The sequence below is a fragment of the Archocentrus centrarchus genome, chromosome 21, assembly GCF_007364275.1.
Source record: "Archocentrus centrarchus isolate MPI-CPG fArcCen1 chromosome 21, fArcCen1, whole genome shotgun sequence".
In the NCBI taxonomy this organism is placed as follows: domain Eukaryota; kingdom Metazoa; phylum Chordata; class Actinopteri; order Cichliformes; family Cichlidae; genus Archocentrus; species Archocentrus centrarchus.
In genome coordinates, this window is record NC_044366.1 from 18,086,266 (window position 1) to 18,108,813 (window position 22,548).

The window sequence follows — 22,548 nt, forward strand, 5'->3', positions numbered from 1 at the left end:
GAAACTAGGATCAGTCAATACATCCTTATGGGATTATTAGAGTAACACCTAAATTCAACATTCAACAGTAATTTAGGACAAACTCACTTCTGCTGGTAGTCCTTGAGCAGTTTCTTGGCCTTGTTGTACTTCTTGTCCAGCGTCTCATACTGAGCCTGAGTCTCAGTTAATTGTTCATTCACAGTCTTACACAGAGCTTGGGCTTCCAGCCAGTAACTCTCCAGCTTGAGGATCTTGTCATTATTTTCCTCAATCTTTTGCTCCAGTTCAGACTCCTTGGCTTCCCATGCTGATTTATCCTCATCTGCTGCCCTTAGCTGTGCAGAGAGGTGGTGACATGTTACTCAGGCTTGGCAAAATAAATCAATAGATGAACAGTGTTATTTTATTTTTGTTAAATACTAACTGAAAAGACACAGGTCACAAATAATTCTGGCTGTATGTTAATCGTTATCCTGCTGTCTTTGTCAGTCTGTCATTCAACTGGGAGCAAACAGCTGATTGACACATTCCTGTTATGCGTACATCAAAACAATGTGCACAATAAATGCACAAATATTAGAGGTATATGCAACAGGTAAGGAAGAAGCTAGGATGCCAAGAAAATACACTGTTAAAAACCAAGAGGTGTAATATGAATCAATCAAAATTTGGGGTTATCTCAGAATTTCAAGGTGGGTATCTCAAAATTTTAGCTCACTAACTCAAACTTTGCAGAAAATTGAGTCAAAATTTTGAGATACCCAACTTGAAATTCTGAGATAATATCAAATTTTGACTTATGAAAATTTTTTTCAGTGGCAGAAACAAGCTTCAACAGGTGAGTAATAAAAGAAACTCACCTTTATCAGTTTTGGTTACTTTCTTTTTTAAAACTGCATTTATATATAATGCTGTGTAATAGATATACATTACACAATTTTTCAAGTTTATGTTTTTATTGCAATTCTGTCGGATGTTACATACAGAGCCTCATCATACCTTTTCCTTTAATTGATTTATTTCAGATGTGGCAATGCTGTGCTTGAGCTGGAGCTGGGATGAAAAGAAAATTGAAAATGAAATATTTTCTTACATCCATTATATTCATTATGTAAAAAACAGAAACAAAAAGCACAAATATGAACTTTAAATAACCAAATGTTGATGGTTAATACCTCTTTGAACTTGAAGGCCATCTGAGAGCTGTTCATGTTGGTCGGCATAAACAAGGCTTCTGAATCAGGGAGCTCAAACACTTCTACATTTCGCCCTGGAGAGAAATTGGACCCCAGAATCCTTTCATCCATTCCATCCTCTTCCTCATACCGGTCCTCCTAAAATATAATTAAACACGACATTACATACTGCCACACACCCTCTGTGCCCAGGACAAAGGTTAGCATGTGTCAACAATGCTCCCAATGTTTGCCACAGTCCGGAAGAAACGTATTCTAGTGTGCTTAACCATTAACAACTCCATATAGGGATCACTGTACAGGAAGATGGAATATGACATTGTGGACATTTACACTGCGATTTCACTCTCTGTTTCAAAGTTGTTATAGCCTCAGAAACTACTATCAACAACTCTTTCGGAGCTTCTTCCTTACCGAAAATTAAAATAGATTCAATTAATTTTTTTTCTTTATTAATCCAAACATAATACTCCAAAATAACAATGCAAAAACACACAAAGTGTTTTGTATGCCCAATATCAGCCATTATCTCAACACTGGAATTCTGTACTCATCATCAAGCTCTAAAACCTAGTTTAAAAAAAAAAAAAAAAAACTAGCTAAAAAGAAAAGAACAAAAAATAAACACACAAATAAAAATAAAACAAACTGTTTGCTATGCTGCGGAGAAGTACTTTGTGAGAAAATTAAGTGAATGAATTTAATCCATCTTAAGATGAGTCGAAAAATAAGAACAAATGTGGAAAACTTAAGCGTCTGAAAACTGTTTACTCTGTATATCCTCTTGGTCTCTGTCGCAGAAGCTGAGGCCTGTGGCAGCTTGAACTTCAGAAAGCAAACATTTCACAACTCTAGCAGACAGATGGTAGTTAAACGAACACTTTCCAGCACAACAGAATGGTGACACATGGCTTACTCACAGCCAGCTGCTCATTTCCTGGTTGAGCTGAGTGGGATAGGACAGGGCGTGGCAAAAGGGGCTAGTGCTATGATTGTGGCATGTGAGCTTTATCATAATTATAAGTTTAACATTTCTCCTCTGGTCACGCTGATGTACAACATGGTTTTACAGTTTCTGTTCACAGCATTTTAACCCACACTATGGGAATGTTTCCCATCTCCACCTTCCATCCCCCATGACATGAATGCAGCATTAGGATGGCCAATGATTAAATCCTTAAAGAACTTAGAGGGGTCAAAGAGCAGCTGACTCACCTCCTCTGTTGAATGTTCATATGGGTCATCCAGGTGTTGCTGTTGCTGCTGGTTCTTCTCCTGCTCTAGTGTCTCGCTTATGAGGCGGGCTACCTCGCTTTGTGTTCCCGGCTTCTCCCGACCAATCAGGAACCTGTTTTTTTTTTTTTTTTCAACTTGTTAGTGCACCATTTTAAAATAATAATTTGCATGCTGCTTTGAAATACCACACTACAGAGCATCTGTTATGCCTACTACAGGGAAATGCAAATTTTGGGATGCATTTTAGACCCCACCTTGTCATACATGGGTGTTGGATTTTCCTATGATAAATCATTGGCATAATACATACTTTGTGCAACCTTCTTCACTTGAAAGAGAAAAAACAAACAACTCACCTCTGACCTCTAATGGGAAAAAACTGACTCAATGACTAGCTTCATTCCACTTACAACACAACAATGATCATTTAATTACAGTTTTGGGTTCTGAACTGACCTCACTGTGCCTTTGGTGTTCTTTAGGACTGTGGCAGCAAACAGTTGCGTGACTCCCACCAGACTGACACCATCCACCTCCACTATCTGGTCATTGACCTGTATGCTGGAGAGACAGAAAATGAGGTGCTTACAAAATGGAGTATTTCAAAGCATTTCCACTGAGTTTTATATACACTCCGTTCTGCTGTTGGCAATAAAACAAATCTAAAAATCACAACCAACAGAAACAGAAGCATCAACCAAGCAGACCATGTCCTTTAACTGTGAGGTTATAAACAAACATGTTTTTTCAGGTGTGTATATTGTGTGGTTTATGCTTCCTGCTGTATATATAGATATATACATACATAAAAACATTAAAATATAATCTTTTGTGACAGAGGAAAGTTGTGTTGGGACATGCAGCCAGGGAAGGTTAAAACACTAACTCACCGTCCATCTTTCTCAGCCGCTCCATTCTCAGTTATGGTTTTCACAAAAATCCCAAGCTTTTCCAGACCCTGGTCAGCTCCCACTCCCATTCCTATTATGCTGATACCAAGCCCATTGTCTCCTGGATGCAGAGAAATTATGCAGATTTTAAAGAGTGGGTAGAAACAACTGCATAAAACAAAATGGAATTTACACCTGTATTCCCTAGTATTCTCTGCACATGTATAAAATTAAGGACTGGGTGATGGCATCTATAGCCCAACTGTTCTACTGACACCTTGTGAGACTGCTGGTGCTGGATACAATCACTAGGAGCAGAAGCAGAGATTGACTCTGGGGGATTTGGCAGCTTCATGCCATGTGTGTGCCATTATATGTGGAGGATGCTGATGTGAAGTTGTGAAGAAAAAATTAAATTTAATAATATTTTTAAAAAAATTAGCTATTAGGGCTAAGGCTGAACACTGCCAGTGTCAGCACACCCCACTGAAATTGTTTTCAGGTCTATGTAGACTCCATTATTTGATTAAAAAAAAAATTGATGACTGTCATAAATACTGTTAATGCAAACCTAACCCAAAGTCACAACGGGTTCAGATACACACAAGAAAGGTGGCTTTGGAGAACAAACCTATTTTGTTTTTTTTATTATATGTTGTATGTTCCTTTAGTCCTTCTAAACTAACCTTTCTCAATCTCCACAGGAAACACATCCATCTTCTCCACCCTCTTCTCCAGCTCATACTCTGCAGATGCTGCAACTGGGTCAACGTCGTCATTACGCCGATCATATTCCTCATTAGAGAAGGTACTGAAAACCTGTGGTGGCCAAAATAGTGCATAGCATCAGTAGAGTCTCTTCTATGTTCTTACCAGGCAGGCAAGCATCAGACAAATTTATGATGAATAGCATCCACAGGATCTGCACAGGCATATCAGGAGTTGTTTATTCTTTTTAAATCAATCGGGGCAAGCTTAATAAGGACACATTCTTGATTTGGCTTGGGGAAAAGGAATTTCACTCATGCGCTGATCTGTGCTAGGGAAAACAAGTTATCAGTTCACTACTTAACTGTAATAATGTGCTGGGGGGACAGCAGAGCCCACTAATTTGGACCAATATCACTAACATTCACTTTTTATCTATTAAACGTTCTTCATGTCTTCAATCTATATAAAATCTCAATGACTCTAAAGCAGAAGAGACATTTTTAAAAGCATGATCTACAGGACTTGCAAAGTTTAAGAAGTTGTGAACTTTGCAGGCAGGCAGGCTTCACAAAGTACTGGATGTGTCCCAGAGGCTGCATGTGTATGCAATTATAAAGCACACACAAGCAGTATGTCAGAACAAGAGCAGCGTGGAAAGTGGGGCACAGCTGGGGAAAACTAAGCAGTGGATGTAGCAATGATCAATATTCAAAGACAACAAGTGCCATCATCAGCATAGTGAAAAGAAACAGAATAAAGACAGACAGAAAATAAAAGCATCAGCCCCGGACGGTTCGGAGGCATTATCCATTGCTCAGAAACAGCCTCATGATTTATAACATACCACAAGACAACATTTATCCTAAACACCAGAGATACTAACCAGCAGAAATTATAGTCATAATCCACTTTGAAAGATAAGGGCCAAACCAAAGTGAGCACCCTAATGTTGGGCATAAAACGGACTGGGATTTGCATTTGTGGCAACTCAGTTACTCAAATATGTACAAGTTCATTCTGTATCAAGACAAGTCCACTACCATGACTGTAACCCAAAAATACTTTCTGATTAATATGTCAGTATTTTTTCCAGCAAAATGCCCTAAGGCAAAAACAACAAATTCTACTCAGTATTAGAAATATAATACTACAGTTGGGGGAAAAAAAGTAGATTATAGTTTAGCAGACTGCATCTAGAGGCTAATGCCCGATTATGGGGATGAACCCAACAGTGGGTTGGTAAGATAAACCCCCCGCTTGGTCATCGTTAGTCTTAATCTGGTGGTCATGATGATGCTGTCATCAATGTTTGAAAGTGCATCCGTACAGGTGTCGCTGACTGAATTAAAGGTAAACATGCTGATGATTTGTGCACATGGCTAGGAAATAGTAGCATTTAGTGAAGAGCAGGCTTACTAATTTGATGGAGCAAAACAAGAGTTGCCTCTGAAACTAAACAGAGGAGAATGAGAATGACTTGAGCTGCAGGTAAAATATGTATAAACACAAAAAAATGCAGGGATACTGAAAATTGCTCATATTTATTCATTTTCCTTGCAGACATTAGGAAAACAGGAGAACTGCTATAGAAGGAAAAAAAAAAAAAGCAGAAAAAAACTTGACAGGCTGTTTTATGATTACTGCTGTGTGATTGAAGGGGGCAGAAAGGAAGTGGCTGAGGTGCGATTCACACAGACCAATGAGCCAATAATCTAATAAAAGGAATGCACAGTTGGCAGATTCTGGGTCACATACTCTGTCTGCAGATCAATGCAGTACAAACCCCATTCACAAAAGTTGGGATGCTGTGTATTTAAAAAAAAAAAAAAAAAACCCAGAAGACCATGATTTTCGAATCTTATAAGTTGCTGAGTTTTTTTTTGTTTTTTTTTTAGATTTGATTTAGGAACAAGACCAATAAGGCTGATAAGTCAATACTGGATGACTGATCTTTGGGCCCTCAGACAGCGCTAAATTAAAAACAGGCATGATTCTGTCATGGAAATCACTGCATGAGTCAGGAATACTTCCAGAAATCATTGAAGTTCACCATGCCATTCAAAAATGCAGGTTAAAGCTCTATCATGCAAAGTAGAAGCCATATGTGAACATGATCCAGAAATGCCACCGTCTTTTCTGTTTAAATATTTGTTTTGTTTTCTATGTTCTCCTGTGAATGTGGGTTTATGAGATCAGCAAACCACTGCCATGTTTGTTTTGTTTTTTTAACACAGTGTACCCAGAATTTTTTGGAATTAGGGTTGTAAATTAAAAACAAAATCATTAATTTACTCAAAAAAAGGTTTATAAAAATTTATTTGAGTTATTATGGCCAATAATATAGTATAATTAAAAAACAAACAAAAAACCCAGCAGTTACTATGACTATAGAATTAGACTGTGACTGATTGAGACAATTACCATGAGATTAAATGATGCAATCAAGTAAACATTTCCTTTGAGGTCAAGATCCTGCAGCATGTCAAGACTTGAGGAATCAACTGCAGACAATCTCATCCTTCCTCCATCTTTCCTTCTCCTCACTATGTAGCCTTTGGATAAAGCCCAAAACAGTGCTGATAGTAAGTTTCCAGAATAACTCACTAAGAGTTCTGTTAAATCTGTCAAAGTGAATTACTACAACTATTTCTGTTTTACAACATCCCACTGATTATCATCAAAGTGGAAACACGGAATGCCTGTCATTGCTTGCTTCAGCAGTCTGTTACAGAGAGGGCATTCAGACAAAGGCCACCTTTACTTTAATGTTCCTCACGGCTTCATTCAGACATAACTACGACAGTGCTGGACAGTCATTTCCTGTTAGACCCTGTCTCAGCACTGGGGATAATCTATTATAAGTACTTCAAGAAATTACTACTGTTGTGCGATAATGTACAGAATTCTCCTGCTTTGGAAATGTACAGGCATAGATCCAAGTTCCTAGAAGTCATTCTTTGGAGTTTATTACATACATGCAGAAACTTCATTATTACTCATAATATCCCTGTCAGGATCTGACAGCAGATCACACTGTGTACTTCAGTTCAGCTGTCATTCATAAGCAACTGTTTAACACTTGTCTGATCAGTTTATTACATTTTACTAAAATTAGTATGCAGCCACATGAATACAGTAAGCAGTTTCTCTCAATATCAAAGTAACTATCCAAAAAAACTAATCTGATGAATTATATACATCTCTTCATGTACCGTCAAATCTCTTGCATAGTACATATTGCCCGAGCGCTGGGACCCGTGATGTCAATGCTGTGCTCATATCTGAGAATGAAGCCACAAAGGAACATCAACATGAAAGTTCTGAATGAACTTTTAATGAAAAGTTTGGTTACTTTAACAGACTGATGAAACCTGCAGTGTTATGCAAAAGACCTATATATGATTCGTTTTTGAGACCATGAGACAGGCGTCTCACACCAAAAGTGTTGGAGTTAGCAGCCCAGTTTTTCTCTGTTGTTATTACTGGGTATTCTCCAAAATAACCACGTGTTTTAGTGAGGTGAGCAACTCACAAACAACAAGGGAGACATGCACAGTCATATTTTGTATCTTTCTAATCACTAATCTGCATATATGCCTTCTGACTTGTACTGTGTCAAAAGTGATACATTAATGTTATTTGGTCGGATGTAATTTGAGTACCTCAGCAACTGTTAAAGAAAGGTGTGCATTCAGATGTGAAGATAACATTTGCAGTCACTTTATATCAACAGAAAAGTGAGTATGTCTGAAGGGATCTAGACTGCGTTATCTAGGAAACAAAATGCGCATATAGTACGTTAAACTGCGTGTGGCATCAATCCAAATAAAGTAACTTTAGACACTGCTGATTATTCAATGAAATGCTACCCATGGGGCCTCAGTCCTCCATCAAACCCAAGTGTTTCTACCATTTCAAACCCTTTACTGGAATAATGTTATTGCAGGCATAAAAATCAATATTCCTGTGTCCCCTCCCCAAACAATTGATAATGTGCTTTTCTTAAGTCAGAGGGGTTTTCATCTACATCACACAAAAGCAATGTCTCTATGCATACTGTTTAAGATTACAACATTTTAAATAGTCAACAAGCCACTCAAACATGTGCCCTACTAATACTGCAAGTCTGACAGTCTATAAATAGAACTGACAAAGCTTATCAGCTTTTAATTTTCGCACTTAAAATGGATTCACAGAACTAGAGCAGGAAAACTTTTCAGTGAGGATAAAAGCTACTTTTTAGTTTATACTTTAAAAACTTGGTAATTGAAGGTTGTATGTAGGTTAACAGAGTACAGTAAGCATTGGTCTGTAGCATTAGCTGAAGAGCAGCGTGGTTTCTTCCCTGTACCTTTCCCTGATCTCTCATATCTGACTTCCCTGTTGCCATGGACTCCTGGGCCTTCTTCAAACAATGTCCTGCTCTCTGCAAAAACCTAATCACTCAACCACTGTCTTCTTTGCAAGAAAGAAAAAAAACAACAAAAAAAAAATCTCTTTATTACCCTCTCCCTTTACAAAAACACTATTACACACAACTCACTGTTTCCATATCAGACAGATAAATGGATTTCCACTTGATGAGCAGAATGTGTCAAATGCAGTAAGGGCTTAAAATGTAAACACACAATTGTTGACCAGACAACTGACTCCAACAAGTACGAGAAACCAGAGAAAGGAATAACTAAAAAAAACAAAAAAAAAAATCTTCCTTCAAGTTTATACAGAACAAAGTATTTAGTGAGCATGGGAACCAGACAAATCCAAGAGCTCGTGTTTCATTTGCTCTGGTCCCCCTCCCGTTCAAACAGATTTCCACACAGGGCTGCCTGTGCTGGGCCAATCACAGCTGTTTGTGTAATATGGGGTGGGTTTAAGACAATGACCAAAATCTCTGCACACTGTAGTCTGTTTACATTTTGTCATCGCTTAGCGGTGCATCACATGCAGGGTTAAGACTAAAACTCACCTAAAAGCTACAAACTAGGTGTGAAAAAACATTACAGTTAACTTAAAATTAGACTTGAGATAAAACTTAACACTAACTGAAGCAATATTGTGTACCTACATAACTAAAATTAGAAAATACAAAACTATAATGCTGATTAAGTTTTGTTGTTTCTGCCCTCAAATTGTTCCTTTAATTAATCACCAGTTCTGTAGGGATAAGTAGACTACTGAGAAAAGAAATACTTCATTAAGTATACATCTATAGTTTTCCATATCTTCTAATACCCTAGCGTTCAGCAACATGTGTGATATCTCAACAACTTCCAAAATTGAAGTGGTCTGTCCTCTCCATGTGGGCTCACATGCACAGATGGATACATGCCCACACCCAAACTGAAATCCTTTCCATCTTTCCCTCCACACAACAGAATACCAGTGTGGGAAATGAGTCAGCAGCTGTGAGGAAAAGTCAAACCAGAGAAATCTCTTGCCAGTGCAAAAAACAAGGGCTGACCACTGATTTGGGGAGCTCATAATGTAAGCAGACCTACAAAAAGAAAAATCAAAACATGCTGTGAGAGCTAGCTGGGGCAGGGGTGGCGGTCTGGCACAGATCAGAGAGTAATTAGGAAAAAAAAGGCAAGGGGCCCTGTTCTGTGATCCTGGATAAATGCACCAGCAAACATAACAAAATATATATCTACTACTTCCTGTGTGCATGCTCCCCAAAAAAAAAAAAAAAAAAAAAAAAAAAAAAAAAAAAAAAAAAAGAAGATAAACACTTTATAGAGTTCACAGTAATTGACTGCAAGTCACATAAAGTTTAAGTTGGCCTTTTTTAGACTTTAAAGTGTAAAAATCTAAAGCAGGAAGAGGTGGAGTCTGACAAGCGCACAGTGCCACAACAGAATCAAATTTCCAAAAGGAACACAAACATGAACAGGTTGAACAGGTTTGTTTATAAATGGCACACAAAAACTACATTTGTCCAGCAAGCGCTTCTGAAAACTACTGTTATCGTAGAGTAAAAATTCACAGGATCTACTAATGTGGTGGTCTGTAATGGGATAATGAAACTGCTTAAGGCCATCACAATCAAGACTCATCCAATGCCAAGCTGTTTAATGAACAGCATTGAGCTGACTGCATTAGTATTCTGCCCTGTCTTGTCAGAGTCACCCACCAGTCCAGGTGGCTGGAGCAAACTCGGATCCTCTCCATTTGTTGGATGAGGGTGGGACACAGACACATTCCTCAGCAAAAGACACAGCTTATTTAGGAAATGGAAAGCATAACTATGGGATGGATTGGCTACAGAGGGCAGCATCCAAATGTGGAACACTCCTTTTCCTTTTTGCTAGCCATGTAAAAAGGGCAAGGTTTCTACCCTGCTCCAATTTAAAAAAAAAAAAGCAAAAATGCAACCCCCCCCCCAAAAAACAATTCTACTGAGACACCACAGGGAATGTATGACACTCCTGCTTTTTGACTCCATTTTAAAGTTGTTAAACTATGCTCTGCCTGACCGTTGAAATGTCTACAGACACCAAACAAAAGCTTTCCTGTGGGTATATGGTAAGCCAAACCGATAAAAGGACGTGCACGCTTGGACAGCAACCAGTGTGGACAGTGTAATCATCAACAGTGCAAACAAAGAAAGATGAGCTCCGTGACTATGAACTGTACAATCCTTAACCACACCCTGTGTGTTTGAGAAAGGACAATACAGTCACTTGACCAATAACTGCTAGTAGTACTTCCTGTGACTCTGCAAATGGCAGCAGGTGCAGATCCTAGTTTCAGACATTTGAGTTAGGAGCTACTTATGAATACCATCACAGCAACACAACACACAAAACCCATGATACTTTTGTCAGATACTGAAAATAAATGCAGCAAAAGTGACTTTGCAGTCTTTATCCTCAGATAATACACCTACAACCGAGAGTTTATTTGAGTTAATTTGATCATTCTTCGTATTTTGCTCTACTAGTGTTCAGGGAGAATAGGAAATCCAGTTTATGCAAAGATACAGTGCTAAACAAAGATTGTTTAGTGGTCTATAGGCATTTCCTTGTTTAGAAAAGGAGATTATGATTAAGGGCATGCTCAGACATCCTAAAATTACAGGCCCACATTTATTTGCAGTTACACAGGACATTATATTGCCACTAGAAAGATGATATAAAAGTTAAAGGTCCCAAATTGTTTCACTCTAAGACATTAGTATTGGTCTGGTTCAGTGTCTGTAGCTTTAAATCGAACCAAACAGCTGCAGTACCTGCCCCTTTCAGGAAGAGATCTGTTAGTGACAGTGAAAAGCAGCCAGTGCGAGCTCTCTGAGCAATCATTTTACTTTTAAATACTGTGGTATTCTCAGCACAGTTGTGGTTTATAACGTCTGCATGTAGACTTTGTCAGACAGTGTCACGGTAACAAAACCTGGACGTCAGCAGTGCAGAGCAACGGCTTGGTAAACGGCTCGAGTGTTTTGGCGGTTTTCCCTGTAGTTAATAGGCTATGTTAATGTCAACATTTCATTCTTCTTCAGTTGTCTGACAACAGCAACAAAAAATTGTCCATAAAAACAGACTTATTGTGAATTCAGCTGGAAATGGCTAACAGAAAGCCAGCTGAGTTTAGCTGCAATTAAACACACAGTACAGCATTAACTCAGTAACACCCTATTCTTCTCTACTGGTTACAATAAATAAAAAAAAAGTTTCCACAATTCATGGTCAGCATTTCATTTTCCCTTGATATTGGACCTCTATGCAATTTTCAAAGCTAATAATTACATTAGTTGCATTAGACAACAATGTTAGTTCTTTTATTAAAGCTGCCAGACTACAGAAAAAAAAAAAAAAAAGAAACCCAACAAAAACTCCTTTTACCTTCCGCTTCCGGCGCCGCGCGAGCAGGCAGCCAGTTTCAGCAGCTCCGCACTCATTTCGTGTTTTTTCTCATTTTGTTTAGTATTAGATGTGTTTTTGTGTTTCTGTATCTTCTGCTCTTTTTCCCCATGATGGAGCAGACTTTTTTCTGGAAAACTTTGTTTTTGATTTTTACCCTTTTTATGGTGTTTATGTTTGGAGACTGCGAGAGTGGCCACACTCCTATTGTTTACTCTCGGGACCAGCTGTTCTCCATCGGGAGCTCCGCTGTGCCTACTCCTGCTGAACGACTCGATATTCCCCGCGAACTGAGAAGGAAGAGACGCGGGAGACGTGCGGGCATAGGTCGTCGTTGCCAGAGGAGAAGGTACAGGCCCGTCATCCCGTCCATCATCATGGGAAACGTGAGATCTCTTCCCAACAAAGTGGACGAGCTGGCGGCGCTAACGCGACATCAAAGGAGCTACCGGGAGAGCAGCCTCATGTGCCTGACGGAGACGTGGCTAACCGAGCTAACCCCGGACTCACACATAAACATGGACGGCTTTCATTTGATCCGTGCCGACAGAACCAAGGAGAGTGGTAAGAAGAGGGGCGGGGGTCTGGCTGTGTTTGTGAACGATAGATGGTGCAACTCCAGACATCTAACCATCAAAGAGACGCTCTGCAGTAAGGACATTGAACTGCTCGCTGTTAGCTTGAGGCCGTACTATCTTCCTCGGGAGTTTTCACATGTTATTGTGATAACTGTGTATGTGCCGCCCTCTGCTAACGCTGCTGCAGCCTGCGATGTCCTCCATGCTACTACCAGCAGACTCCAAACACAGCACCCACAGGCCCTCTTTCTGATCTCAGGGGACTTTAACCACGTCTCCCTGTCCTCCACTCTCCCCACCTTCACCCAGTATGTCACCTGCCACACCAGGAATACCAACACACTGGATCTACTGTATGCCAACATCAAGGAGGCATACAGCTCATCACCTCTGCCTCCCCTGGGGGGCTCAGATCACAACCTGGTTCATCTCCAGCCTGTGTACAAACCCTTGGTACACAGAGAACCAGTTGTGACACACACAGTGAAGAAATGGTCTGAGGAGACTGAAGAAGCTCTGAGAGACTGCTTTAGCTCCACTGTGTGGGAAGAGCTTTGTGCCCCTCATGGGGAGGACATCGACAGCATCACGGACTGCATCACTGAGTACATAAATTTCTGCGTGGAAAACACTGTGCCCACCAGGAGGGTACGGTGTTTTTCAAACAACAAACCCTGGATCAACTCCGAAATAAAGGCTCTCCTGAAGGAGAAGAAGAGAGCCTTTAGATCAGGAAATAAGGAGGAGCTGAGAGCCGTGCAGAAGGATCTGAGAAGGAAAATCAGGGATGGAAAAAACATCTACAGGAAGAAGATGGAGGACCAGCTACAGCAGAGCAACATCAGTGGGGTTTGGAGGAGTTTGAACTCAATTTCAGGCCACAAACCAAGCCCTAGGATTGTGGGAGACTTAGAGTGGGTTAACAACCTGAACCAGTTCTTTAACAGGTTTGACCAGCCACCCACCCCTCCCCCAGCCCAGTCCCCCCTGCTGTCAGCCCCACCATCTTTAATGACTGCCAACCTTTCTTCTTCTTGGGACCTCACACCTCTCAGCTCTCAGCCATCACCCACCCCCTTCACTTCTGAGGACTCCATCTCACAACCCCCACCCCCCACCTCCATCTTGTCCCTCTCAACTCATCATGTGAGGAAGGAGCTACGTAAGATCAAGGTGCGAAAGGCTGCTGGTCCAGACGGCATCAGCTCCAGGCTCCTGAGGTGCTGCGCAGATCAGCTGTGTGGCATCATGGGATACATGTTCAACCTGAGCTTGAAGCTGGGGAAAGTACCACAACTGTGGAAGACCTCCTGTGTGGTACCGGTACCAAAGACCAAACATCCAAAGGATCTTAGCAGCTACAGGCCGGTAGCCCTGACATCGCATCTAATGAAGACCCTCGAGAGGCTGGTCCTCAACCATCTACGCCTCATGGTGTCGTCTTCGTTGGACCCGCTGCAGTTCGCCTACCGGCCTGGCATCGGGGTGGATGACGCCATCATCTACCTCCTGCACCGAGCTCTGACCCACCTGGAGAAGCCTGGAAGCACTGTGAGGATCATGTTCTTTGATTTCTCCAGTGCTTTTAACACCATCCAGCCAGGACTTCTGAGAGACAAGCTGGAACTGTCAGGAGTGGACCACCACATCTCCGAGTGGATACTGGACTACCTCACTGACCGCCCACAGTATGTGAGGACACAGGGCTGTGTCTCTGACAGGCTGGTCTGCAGTACGGGGGCCCCACAGGGAACTGTGCTGGCACCGTTCCTCTTCACCCTCTACACTGCAGACTTCTCCATCAACTCCCCACGCTGCCATCTGCAGAAGTTCTCTGACGACTCTGCCATAGTTGGCCTCATCACAGGTGAGGATGACTCAGAGTACAGACAGTGGACTCAGGACTTTGTGGACTGGTGCCAGCGGAACCACCTCCTGATCAACGCCGCTAAAACCAAGGAGCTGGTGGTGGATTTCCGCAGGCGCAGACCCACCACACGGACACCGGTGAACATCCAGGGAGTGGACATTGAGATAGTGGACTCTTATAAGTACCTGGGTGTTCACCTAAACAATAAACTGGACTGGACTCATAACACTGATGCGCTCTACAGGAAGGGTCAGAGCAGACTCTACCTGCTGAGAAGGCTGAGGTCTTTTGGAGTGCAGGGGACACTCCTGAAGACCTTCTATGACTCTGTGGTGGCATCAGCCATCTTCTATGCAGCAGTATGTTGGAGCAGCAGCTTATCTACAGCTGAGAGGAAGAAGATAGACAAGCTCATCAGGAAAGCCAGCTCTGTCCTAGGATGTCCTCTCGACTCAGTGCAGGTGGTGGGAGACAGAAGGACTCTGACCAAAATAACATCACTGATGGACAAGGTCTCCCATCCCATGCATGAAACTGTTGCTGAGCTGGAGAGCTCCTTCAGTGACAGACTGCTGCATCCTAAATGCACAAAGGAGCGTTACCGTAGATCCTTCCTCCCAGTAGCTGTAAGACTTTATAACCATCACTGCTCCCAACAAAAACCACAATAGCCTACACAATGTAGGATAATATATAATATACTGTAAATAGTCCGGCCTGTTAAGGTTCAACACACAGGCACATCATGTACATTGTATATAGTGTTATTATTAGTAGTATTAAGGTTAATATTGTTTGTTGATTTTATATATATTTATATTCTTTTCTTAGTGTGAATTATTATATTTTTACTTATATTTATAATAACTGCGGCTGCTGTTACACCCAAATTTCCCCTCTGTGGGACAATAAAGGCTGTTTCTTCTTCTTCTTCTTCTTCTTCTACCTTGGAAAACACTGGGTTGCGGTGCAAATCTGTTGTTTGACTCAGAATTAATGTGTGTATATTAGTCATACCAACACATTAGCAAGGTAAAATGACTGTTTTCTTTTTGAGCGGAGTCTGTGATTTTAACAGACACCACTTAAAATACAATCTACATTTAAACTCCTAGCAATCTTTAAGTGTGCTGAAATACACTGTGCTGCCAACCATCCACATTAGTATGTTTAGCATCTGTGTTAGCAGCATGCTTTGATACCCTGGTATAAGCGGTCAGTTTTAGTCTATTGGTTACCTGTTTTCTACATAAAAAGAGGGGGAAATTCTAACTGTATTGTAAAGCTGGGAGGTGCTCTTATTGCAGGGGGGGCTGAAAAAATGCTGGCTGTAACAAATTTCAGATGTTCACAACTCATACTTTTGACACCGAAGTTTAGGAAAACTCATAACACTATAGAAATGCATTTTCATGATATGGGACCTTTAAAATAGTAGTGCAGTGTTTTATCCTGCTGATTTAGCAAGAGAGGATCACAGACTTAAATACTGAGAGCAGCAACATTTCATTGCCCTACTAAACTGTACCGACTGTCCTACCTGTGCTATTTCCAACACTCTGCAGTTGATTTATTCATCTTACATTCAATATTTTGAGTATTGTATTCATTAAATGATTTGGTAATAAATCATTTGGCATTTTATGTTGCTGGATCTCTTCATCCAAATTTTTCTTTTCAAAGTCTGACCAGTGTGATTTGTGTTGACACTGAACATGTCTTTCCTTCATAAAGAGGACCTTTCTTCCACACAGCACACCTCCTCTGTAATAAGACTCAGGTTACTTAGAGACTTAATACTGTTGTGAGTGTTGTGAGCCAGAGTACAAAGAACTTCCTCTCTCCTAGTCAGCTACAACTCAAGTGCACTCAGTTCCAGTCTCAGCTCTGACTAACAGACAGTGGAGAATGATGCAGTGCTAGCAGGAGGCTTTAGCTTTCCAAGCAGAAATGTTTGTTGTGGGAGAATTGTGAGACTTAACTGTCTAACATCTTTGCCACCTAACCATGGCCGCATGGTCTTAATCCTCAGAGATATCGCTGTTTTGACAAACTGTTGTTGTGTTCTTTCAGCTTGATGCAATGTGTGCATTAATCTATGCAAGTCAAAAAGAAAAAAGAAAGAATATGGTTTCCTTTTTTGAAATTTCCTTCCCCTATTTGTTCAGTTTTTCACTGATTGGGTACAGGTAACAAAAGGCATGCCTCAAATACCTGAACGTCCTAAGTAAGGCTGCACAGAATATCCCTCTTTTTGCATATTTGTTTGTTGCCTAAGATGTCTGGTTTTCAGTTTATAAATTTAGATGCACACATTTCATTTTGTTTGTTTTTAAATGTAAAACAATTAACCATCACAGCTTGGGAGCTCCCACATACATTTCACATTTCAGGTCATTATTGACATCTTGGTAACTTCAGCAAAAGATTCTGCAACTTTTCTTGGCCTTTTAGCAACTCTTAAAATTTTATATATCATCTAGTTAAAAACAGAGAATACTGCGGGCAATCTCTTCTCTATCACAAGAACACAGCACAAAAGTGTCACCCAGAAAGCGTCTCAGCACAGTCTGAGAGAAAAAAAAAGTAAGATTGTTTCTTCTGTCTTTCAGAGTTTTCATTACTTGTAAATGTAGTTAAAAATCACAGCACAGGCATCATTTTCAACTTATGTCTATGGGTATTTGTCAGAAAATGCCTCCCCTCAAATATCTGAAGCAAAAAGGAGTCATACTAACATTAATACATGCATGCAAATCAACAGGGAAATCAATTTTTATATCAATGATTTAAATCCATCCATCCATTTTATTAACCACTTAACCAACTGAGGGTTATGGAGGGGCTGGAACCTATCCCACTGACACTTACTTGCTAGACTGGCAACCTAATAACTAAGTTGAATAAGTGTACATACTTACTAGACTGCCATCTGACGCAGACTATGGATATCCATAATGTGCATTTACATGGCATTTGAGCAGCGCTCTGGTTGGATGAACCAGATCATGTCAGTACTTTGTATTCAGCTGTAAATGAAGCCATAATGTGAAACTGGGAGCATGTATCGTAGAAGTAAAACTTGCAGAGGACCACGAAAAAAACTTTTTAGGTCTTATTTATATCAAAGTTCTAGTGCCCCCCCAAAAAAACAAAAACAAAAACAAACAAACAAACCAGATTTGACTATAGAATGCAGCTTGTATTGCTAAGAATGCCAGAGAAATGTTTTGACCTAGCAAACGGTGATACAATATTCTTGTTTCATGAACTAATTTGTTAGTTGAGAAAACAAATGTCCAGATTAATACATAAAGAAAATATGAGAAAGGCAAGGTTGAGATGACTTGGACAGGTGCAGGAAAAAAGATAGTAGATACACTGGATAAATGATGTTGAATATAGAGCCGCCAGGCAGGAGGAAAAGAGGAAGACCACAGAGAAGATTCATAGATGTAGTGAAGGAGGACAGATGTAGAGGGTTGTGTGACAGAAGGATGCTAGGGATAGGGTTAGATTAAGCCTGATGATCCCTAAAGGGAACAGCCTAAAGAAGAAAAAAGGACCATCATCTTCACCTCACTGTTTTGTCCATGAGTTATGCATACTTTTCACATACTAAAATGCCATGCCAGCACTGAACATTTTTGTATACAGTGTTCTGGAGCAAGCCCTGCAGATGTCCACTGATATAAACTTACATATAAATCTGGTAAGTATTTCTCTTCTGCAGAAAGTGAACTGTGACAGAGAGGGGGAAGCCCAGTGTTTTGTTGTACTGTGTTACTATAAAGCTGCGTTTATTTCTGGCATAGCTACACTTTGGGCGGATGAGGCACACAGTTTGTGTCCCCTTCAGGGAAACAAACTCAAGTCAGCTTCTGGTCCACTCTCCCAGGACCCCCTGCCAGGATGACTGGAATGGGGACAGGGACCCCACACCCTCAGATAACAGCACATTTTAAGGCCTGGATAAACATTGTGCTGTTCACAAGCTGTGTGAAATGCACTGGTGTGACTAGTTTTCCTTGTTTCAGTGAAATGTTGATAACATATGATGATGGTTTAGTATCAGTGGGAGGAAAAAAATAACTAAATCACTTCTACGTCCACCACACCCCCTAAAAACACGGTGGTAATGTTTGCACTGGTGATCTGTGTCAATACCAAAAAAGATTATACCAGCTGGAAAACAAAACTGCAAACCTCTACAATATACGGAATTAATGACACTACAGAAATGTATTTTAATGAATGTAAGTTATATATATATATATATATATATATATATATATATATATATATATATATATATATATATATATATATATATATATATAAATAACTGACACTGACTTTGCTCAAGCATAATTGACATTTTTGCTCATCAAGTGGTCAGAAATAACAAGAAAATGGCATAGTCTAATAAGGTCACAGATTCTTTACTGTACATGAACTAATGCTTAGTCACCACCTAAAGGTGCCTTCTGAGCCAGGAAAAACCCTGATCCCTGGGTGAAATGCCATGAGTCACAAGAAAGACATAAAAATTATTTTAATTATAACTGTCCAGTGGTAGGACTTCTATTATCAAAGAAGTGATTTTTGTCTTCTTGTTTATCACTTGAGGTTTATATCCTTATTACCATTGCTGAATTGTAGTTTTTAAGTTATGAGTTACGGTTACCTAGGATCACCTAAAAAAAAAGCCTATGTATAAAGTGGATAAACACTCACATCCATGTTGAACAGACATGAAAAATCTCTTATGACAGCAACACTTAATACATGACAGGAGGGGGACCTATCTAAATGAGCAAAAGAAAGATTTCTTACGATGCAGTTTAAAGTTTCATGTGTCTACCTCCCTGCAGCCCTTGTTCAGCTGCAGCTCTACTCTTGCACACTTTTATGCCAAGTCAACATTATTTCCAAAAATATCACCAAAAAAAACTACTACCCCCCATATCCCCAAACTTCTCCCCTATTACTCATGGGAATTTAGGAGAGGAGGTTGTCAAACTACCTGCCTTCATAATGCCTAAGATTAAATGAAACATGGTTTAGATTTTCTGAGCTGTGGCAAAGCTTGTCTGATGATACAGCGCAGCAACTGTGACGTCAACATGCCCAACAAAAGCATTCATTCTGAGCATACACTCATTTGTCTTGCGTCTTCTGGGAAACACCCTGGTCAGGACACCATTGCTGAGTCAGTGAAATGCTGGTTTATAATGAAGGTACTGCGCAATTTGTTTTAGGTGCTCAGGTGAGCAACAATGCTTCAGATACAAATAACACAGAATACTTACCAGAATGGGATCTGTGGAGAACTTGATTTTCCTTTTTAAGGGAGGCTCATCCTCATCTGACAAACCAGGAACCTCATAACAGTCATCATATTCCCTATACATCGGATCGTCCTCATCTTCCTCGTCCTCTTCCCTGAGGGCCTGGTCTACTTCCCTGTCATCCACAAATGCTGCATTCTCAATACCGTATACTACTGGAGAAGCTCTATCATGTATGCCCTGGCCCACCTGCTCCTCCAGCTCACCCTCTTCTTCTGCTGCTGTTTCATCATCAACATCACGTGTGCCTTCGCCATCTCGGCTCACAGGTACATTGTCTTCCCTTCTCCCTTCTTTTAGCCCAATTTCCTCATTATCCTCCAGGACTGTACCTTCACCCACAGACTCTGCAGCCCATTGTGCCTCTTTTGTGTCATCTCTTAATAAGACCTGATGGGCAGGGGTACAGTTCAGTTTTTCGGGAGGAAGGGTTCTTTTCAGGTCTGACTGCACATCTTTGGGTCGTTGCACCTTCTGAGCCTCAAACACATCTTCAACTTTCTCATCTTCGTTCTCCTCGCTCTCCGAGGACTCATGCTGAACTACTACCAGTTCAGCACGTACCATGCCCACCCCTTTGGATTCTGGAGAGGAATTCTGACTGGGAGGCTTGTCCCTGATAGGACTGTGTACTACACTGTCATTACTCTGGCCTTTTTCAGGGTATTTGGCCCTGCTGGCGTTCTGTAAGCCACCAGCTGACGGAAGAGGCTGCTTCGTGTCCCTTGGGGGTGGACTATGTGGCTTGCTTCTATCCCAATCCACAGATGTCCTACTAAATCCATCACTAGGTGATGTCAAGCACTTGTGGCCATGGCTAATTGGGGCTGGTTGCTCTGGTGAGATAAGTGCGTGGGTGGCATCAGTTGTCAAAGAAATTGTTTTGGATGCTGTGTTGGTAGCTGGAAATGTTGGTTTTGGCCCAGTACTTGGCCCTAAAGGTGCTGGTTTGCTGTCTCTCTTTTTGTTTGTGGCATCAGAGCAAGAGTCTGCTGCGTCTTTAACAGGAGATGTAGGTTTATGTAAGCTGTCCCTTGTTGGAGAGGTAGGCAGTATGTGTGTAGTGGTACTGTGTTGTTTAGTAGACACTGTGCTGTTGTCTTCTGAGTCATTCTCAACTATATAATTCTCCAACCTCTTTGACAAGGGCCCCGCATTCAATGACACTCGAGGCAGTTTCTCAATATCAGCCTTCTCATCTGGCTGATTTTTAACTGCAGATGAAGAAGTTTGCTCCGATTTGTTAGTGGTCTCTGAGCATCCTGATGCTCTTCTCGTGCTTTTCCCCTCATCAGAGGCACTTCCAAGTGACAAACGAGTTACCACTCTGTTTGGAGATTGCTTCTCAGCTGCAGGGTGCTCTTTGATGCCCCTTTCAAAGAGTTTTCTGGTCACAGAAAACTTCTCTGCCAAAGCCACTTTGTCAATCTCAACATCTTCTCCCTTGGGTGTTTTGTCTAAAACCTGCAATTCTGGGCTTGCTGGACTATTGAAGTTAAGTCTCTGAGTGTTGACTGGAAACTGCACCTTTGTCGGGGACACCTGAGACACATCAGGCTTTAAATTCACTTTCCCTTCTTGGCCCTCCTGTTGCTGACCATCCATCTGTAGGAATATGTTCTTTATCTTGTTCACTCTAGTCCCAAAAGGCCTCCCCCTTGAGTCCTCCCGGTTGTCATTGGATCCATTTGCAAACGTCTTGGAGGCGCTCTCGGACTTCGGCCCATCAAAGGAGCACTTAATGGCGTGGAAGTCAGACTTGTATGCATTTCTGTGAGGGGACGCGCTCCTCAGGCTCCTCTCGCCTGCTTTGCTCTCTGCTTTGATCATTTTGTTTGTTTACGGCTGCAGCACAACTCTTAAAATCCGGCTCTGGAGTGAGTTACAGAGTTTGACAGTGACTTTACGCAACCAGTGCCATGGGTCCGGCGGAGATTTTCTGGAGCACGGTTGTTTCAACTAAACAGAAGCAGCAATGTCTCCTACAGAGAGAAAAGCAGAGTAAAATCTATCAGTGCATGGACGGAGCAATACTATTTCACCATAGCCAACGATAACGTTAGCTATTTTAGAAATAGCACGCAATTAGTTCTTTCTACTTTCAAATCAAAACAACCTGAGATGTACTTTCAGGTAAATCTGCAACTTGTCTCACTTCATTTGGCTAGCAACTGGAAGATTAGCGTGAACAGCCATTTGTGTGCATTAGCGCTAAGGTACAGCAACACTGTTAGGCTCTAAAGCCACTTTAATGAACTACGAACTTATACTGAACTAATTCAACCGGTTAAACATTACTCGAATTGTCGGCACCGCCAACCACTGATTAAAAAAGCGCGACAAAGTTCAGAGAGTCGGCCAACAGTTCAATAGGAGTGAACATTGGTGTCTCAGTCTCAACTATTCATTGTGGCAATTCCAGCACGAGTTGTCGACAAACAGTTCAACATACACCACACCAAGGTGAAAAACTTTATAAGCTTCTCACCTCTTTGTTGCTTCATCGTGTTAGACGCCTAAAGCTCGTACAGCGTTTCAGTTTTACGGTATCAAAGTTGTCCCGTCTTCTCGCTCACCGCCATCATTCCCCGCTCCAGCGGCTTTTTTTTTTTTTTTTTCCTGCCTCCTCTTTGCACTTCCAGACCTGCCGCGGGGCTGCGCGCGCGCGCGAGTCTTCTGTCTGTCTGCGCGGCACACCGCTGGGACAGACGGTGATCGGGAACGCGCACACATTCCTGAACCGGAACCCACCACTCCGCTCTCTCCACCCTCCCCTCTATTTCTCCACAGACACGAGGAGGAGTGAGGGAAAGGCGTGGGAACGAGCTCACCCTAAAGTCAGAGAGCTCACCTAAACCTCCGGGCGGAGAAA

General features: G+C 41.3%; 1 protein-coding gene across 4 annotated transcripts in view; it reads right to left on the reverse strand.

Moving 5' to 3' along the window:
- ppp1r9ala (protein phosphatase 1 regulatory subunit 9A-like A) overlaps nucleotides 1-22,325 on the reverse strand; it is a 29,506-nt gene extending 7,181 nt beyond the window's left edge. For all 4 annotated transcript variants that reach the window (XM_030757559.1, XM_030757555.1, XM_030757557.1 and 1 more), the window contains exons 1-9: nucleotides 22,165-22,325; nucleotides 19,638-21,658; nucleotides 3,991-4,123; nucleotides 3,305-3,425; nucleotides 2,871-2,975; nucleotides 2,394-2,526; nucleotides 1,158-1,316; nucleotides 982-1,035; nucleotides 88-317 (exon numbers count right to left, since the gene is read on the reverse strand). In XM_030757559.1, the coding sequence (XP_030613419.1) occupies nucleotides 88-317; nucleotides 982-1,035; nucleotides 1,158-1,316; nucleotides 2,394-2,526; nucleotides 2,871-2,975; nucleotides 3,305-3,425; nucleotides 3,991-4,123; nucleotides 19,638-21,506 (2,804 nt within the window). In that variant the 5' untranslated portion in view covers nucleotides 21,507-21,658; nucleotides 22,165-22,325. The remainder of the gene's footprint in view (nucleotides 1-87; nucleotides 318-981; nucleotides 1,036-1,157; nucleotides 1,317-2,393; nucleotides 2,527-2,870; nucleotides 2,976-3,304; nucleotides 3,426-3,990; nucleotides 4,124-19,637; nucleotides 21,659-22,164) is intronic.
- Nucleotides 22,326-22,548: the final 223 nt, after the last annotated feature.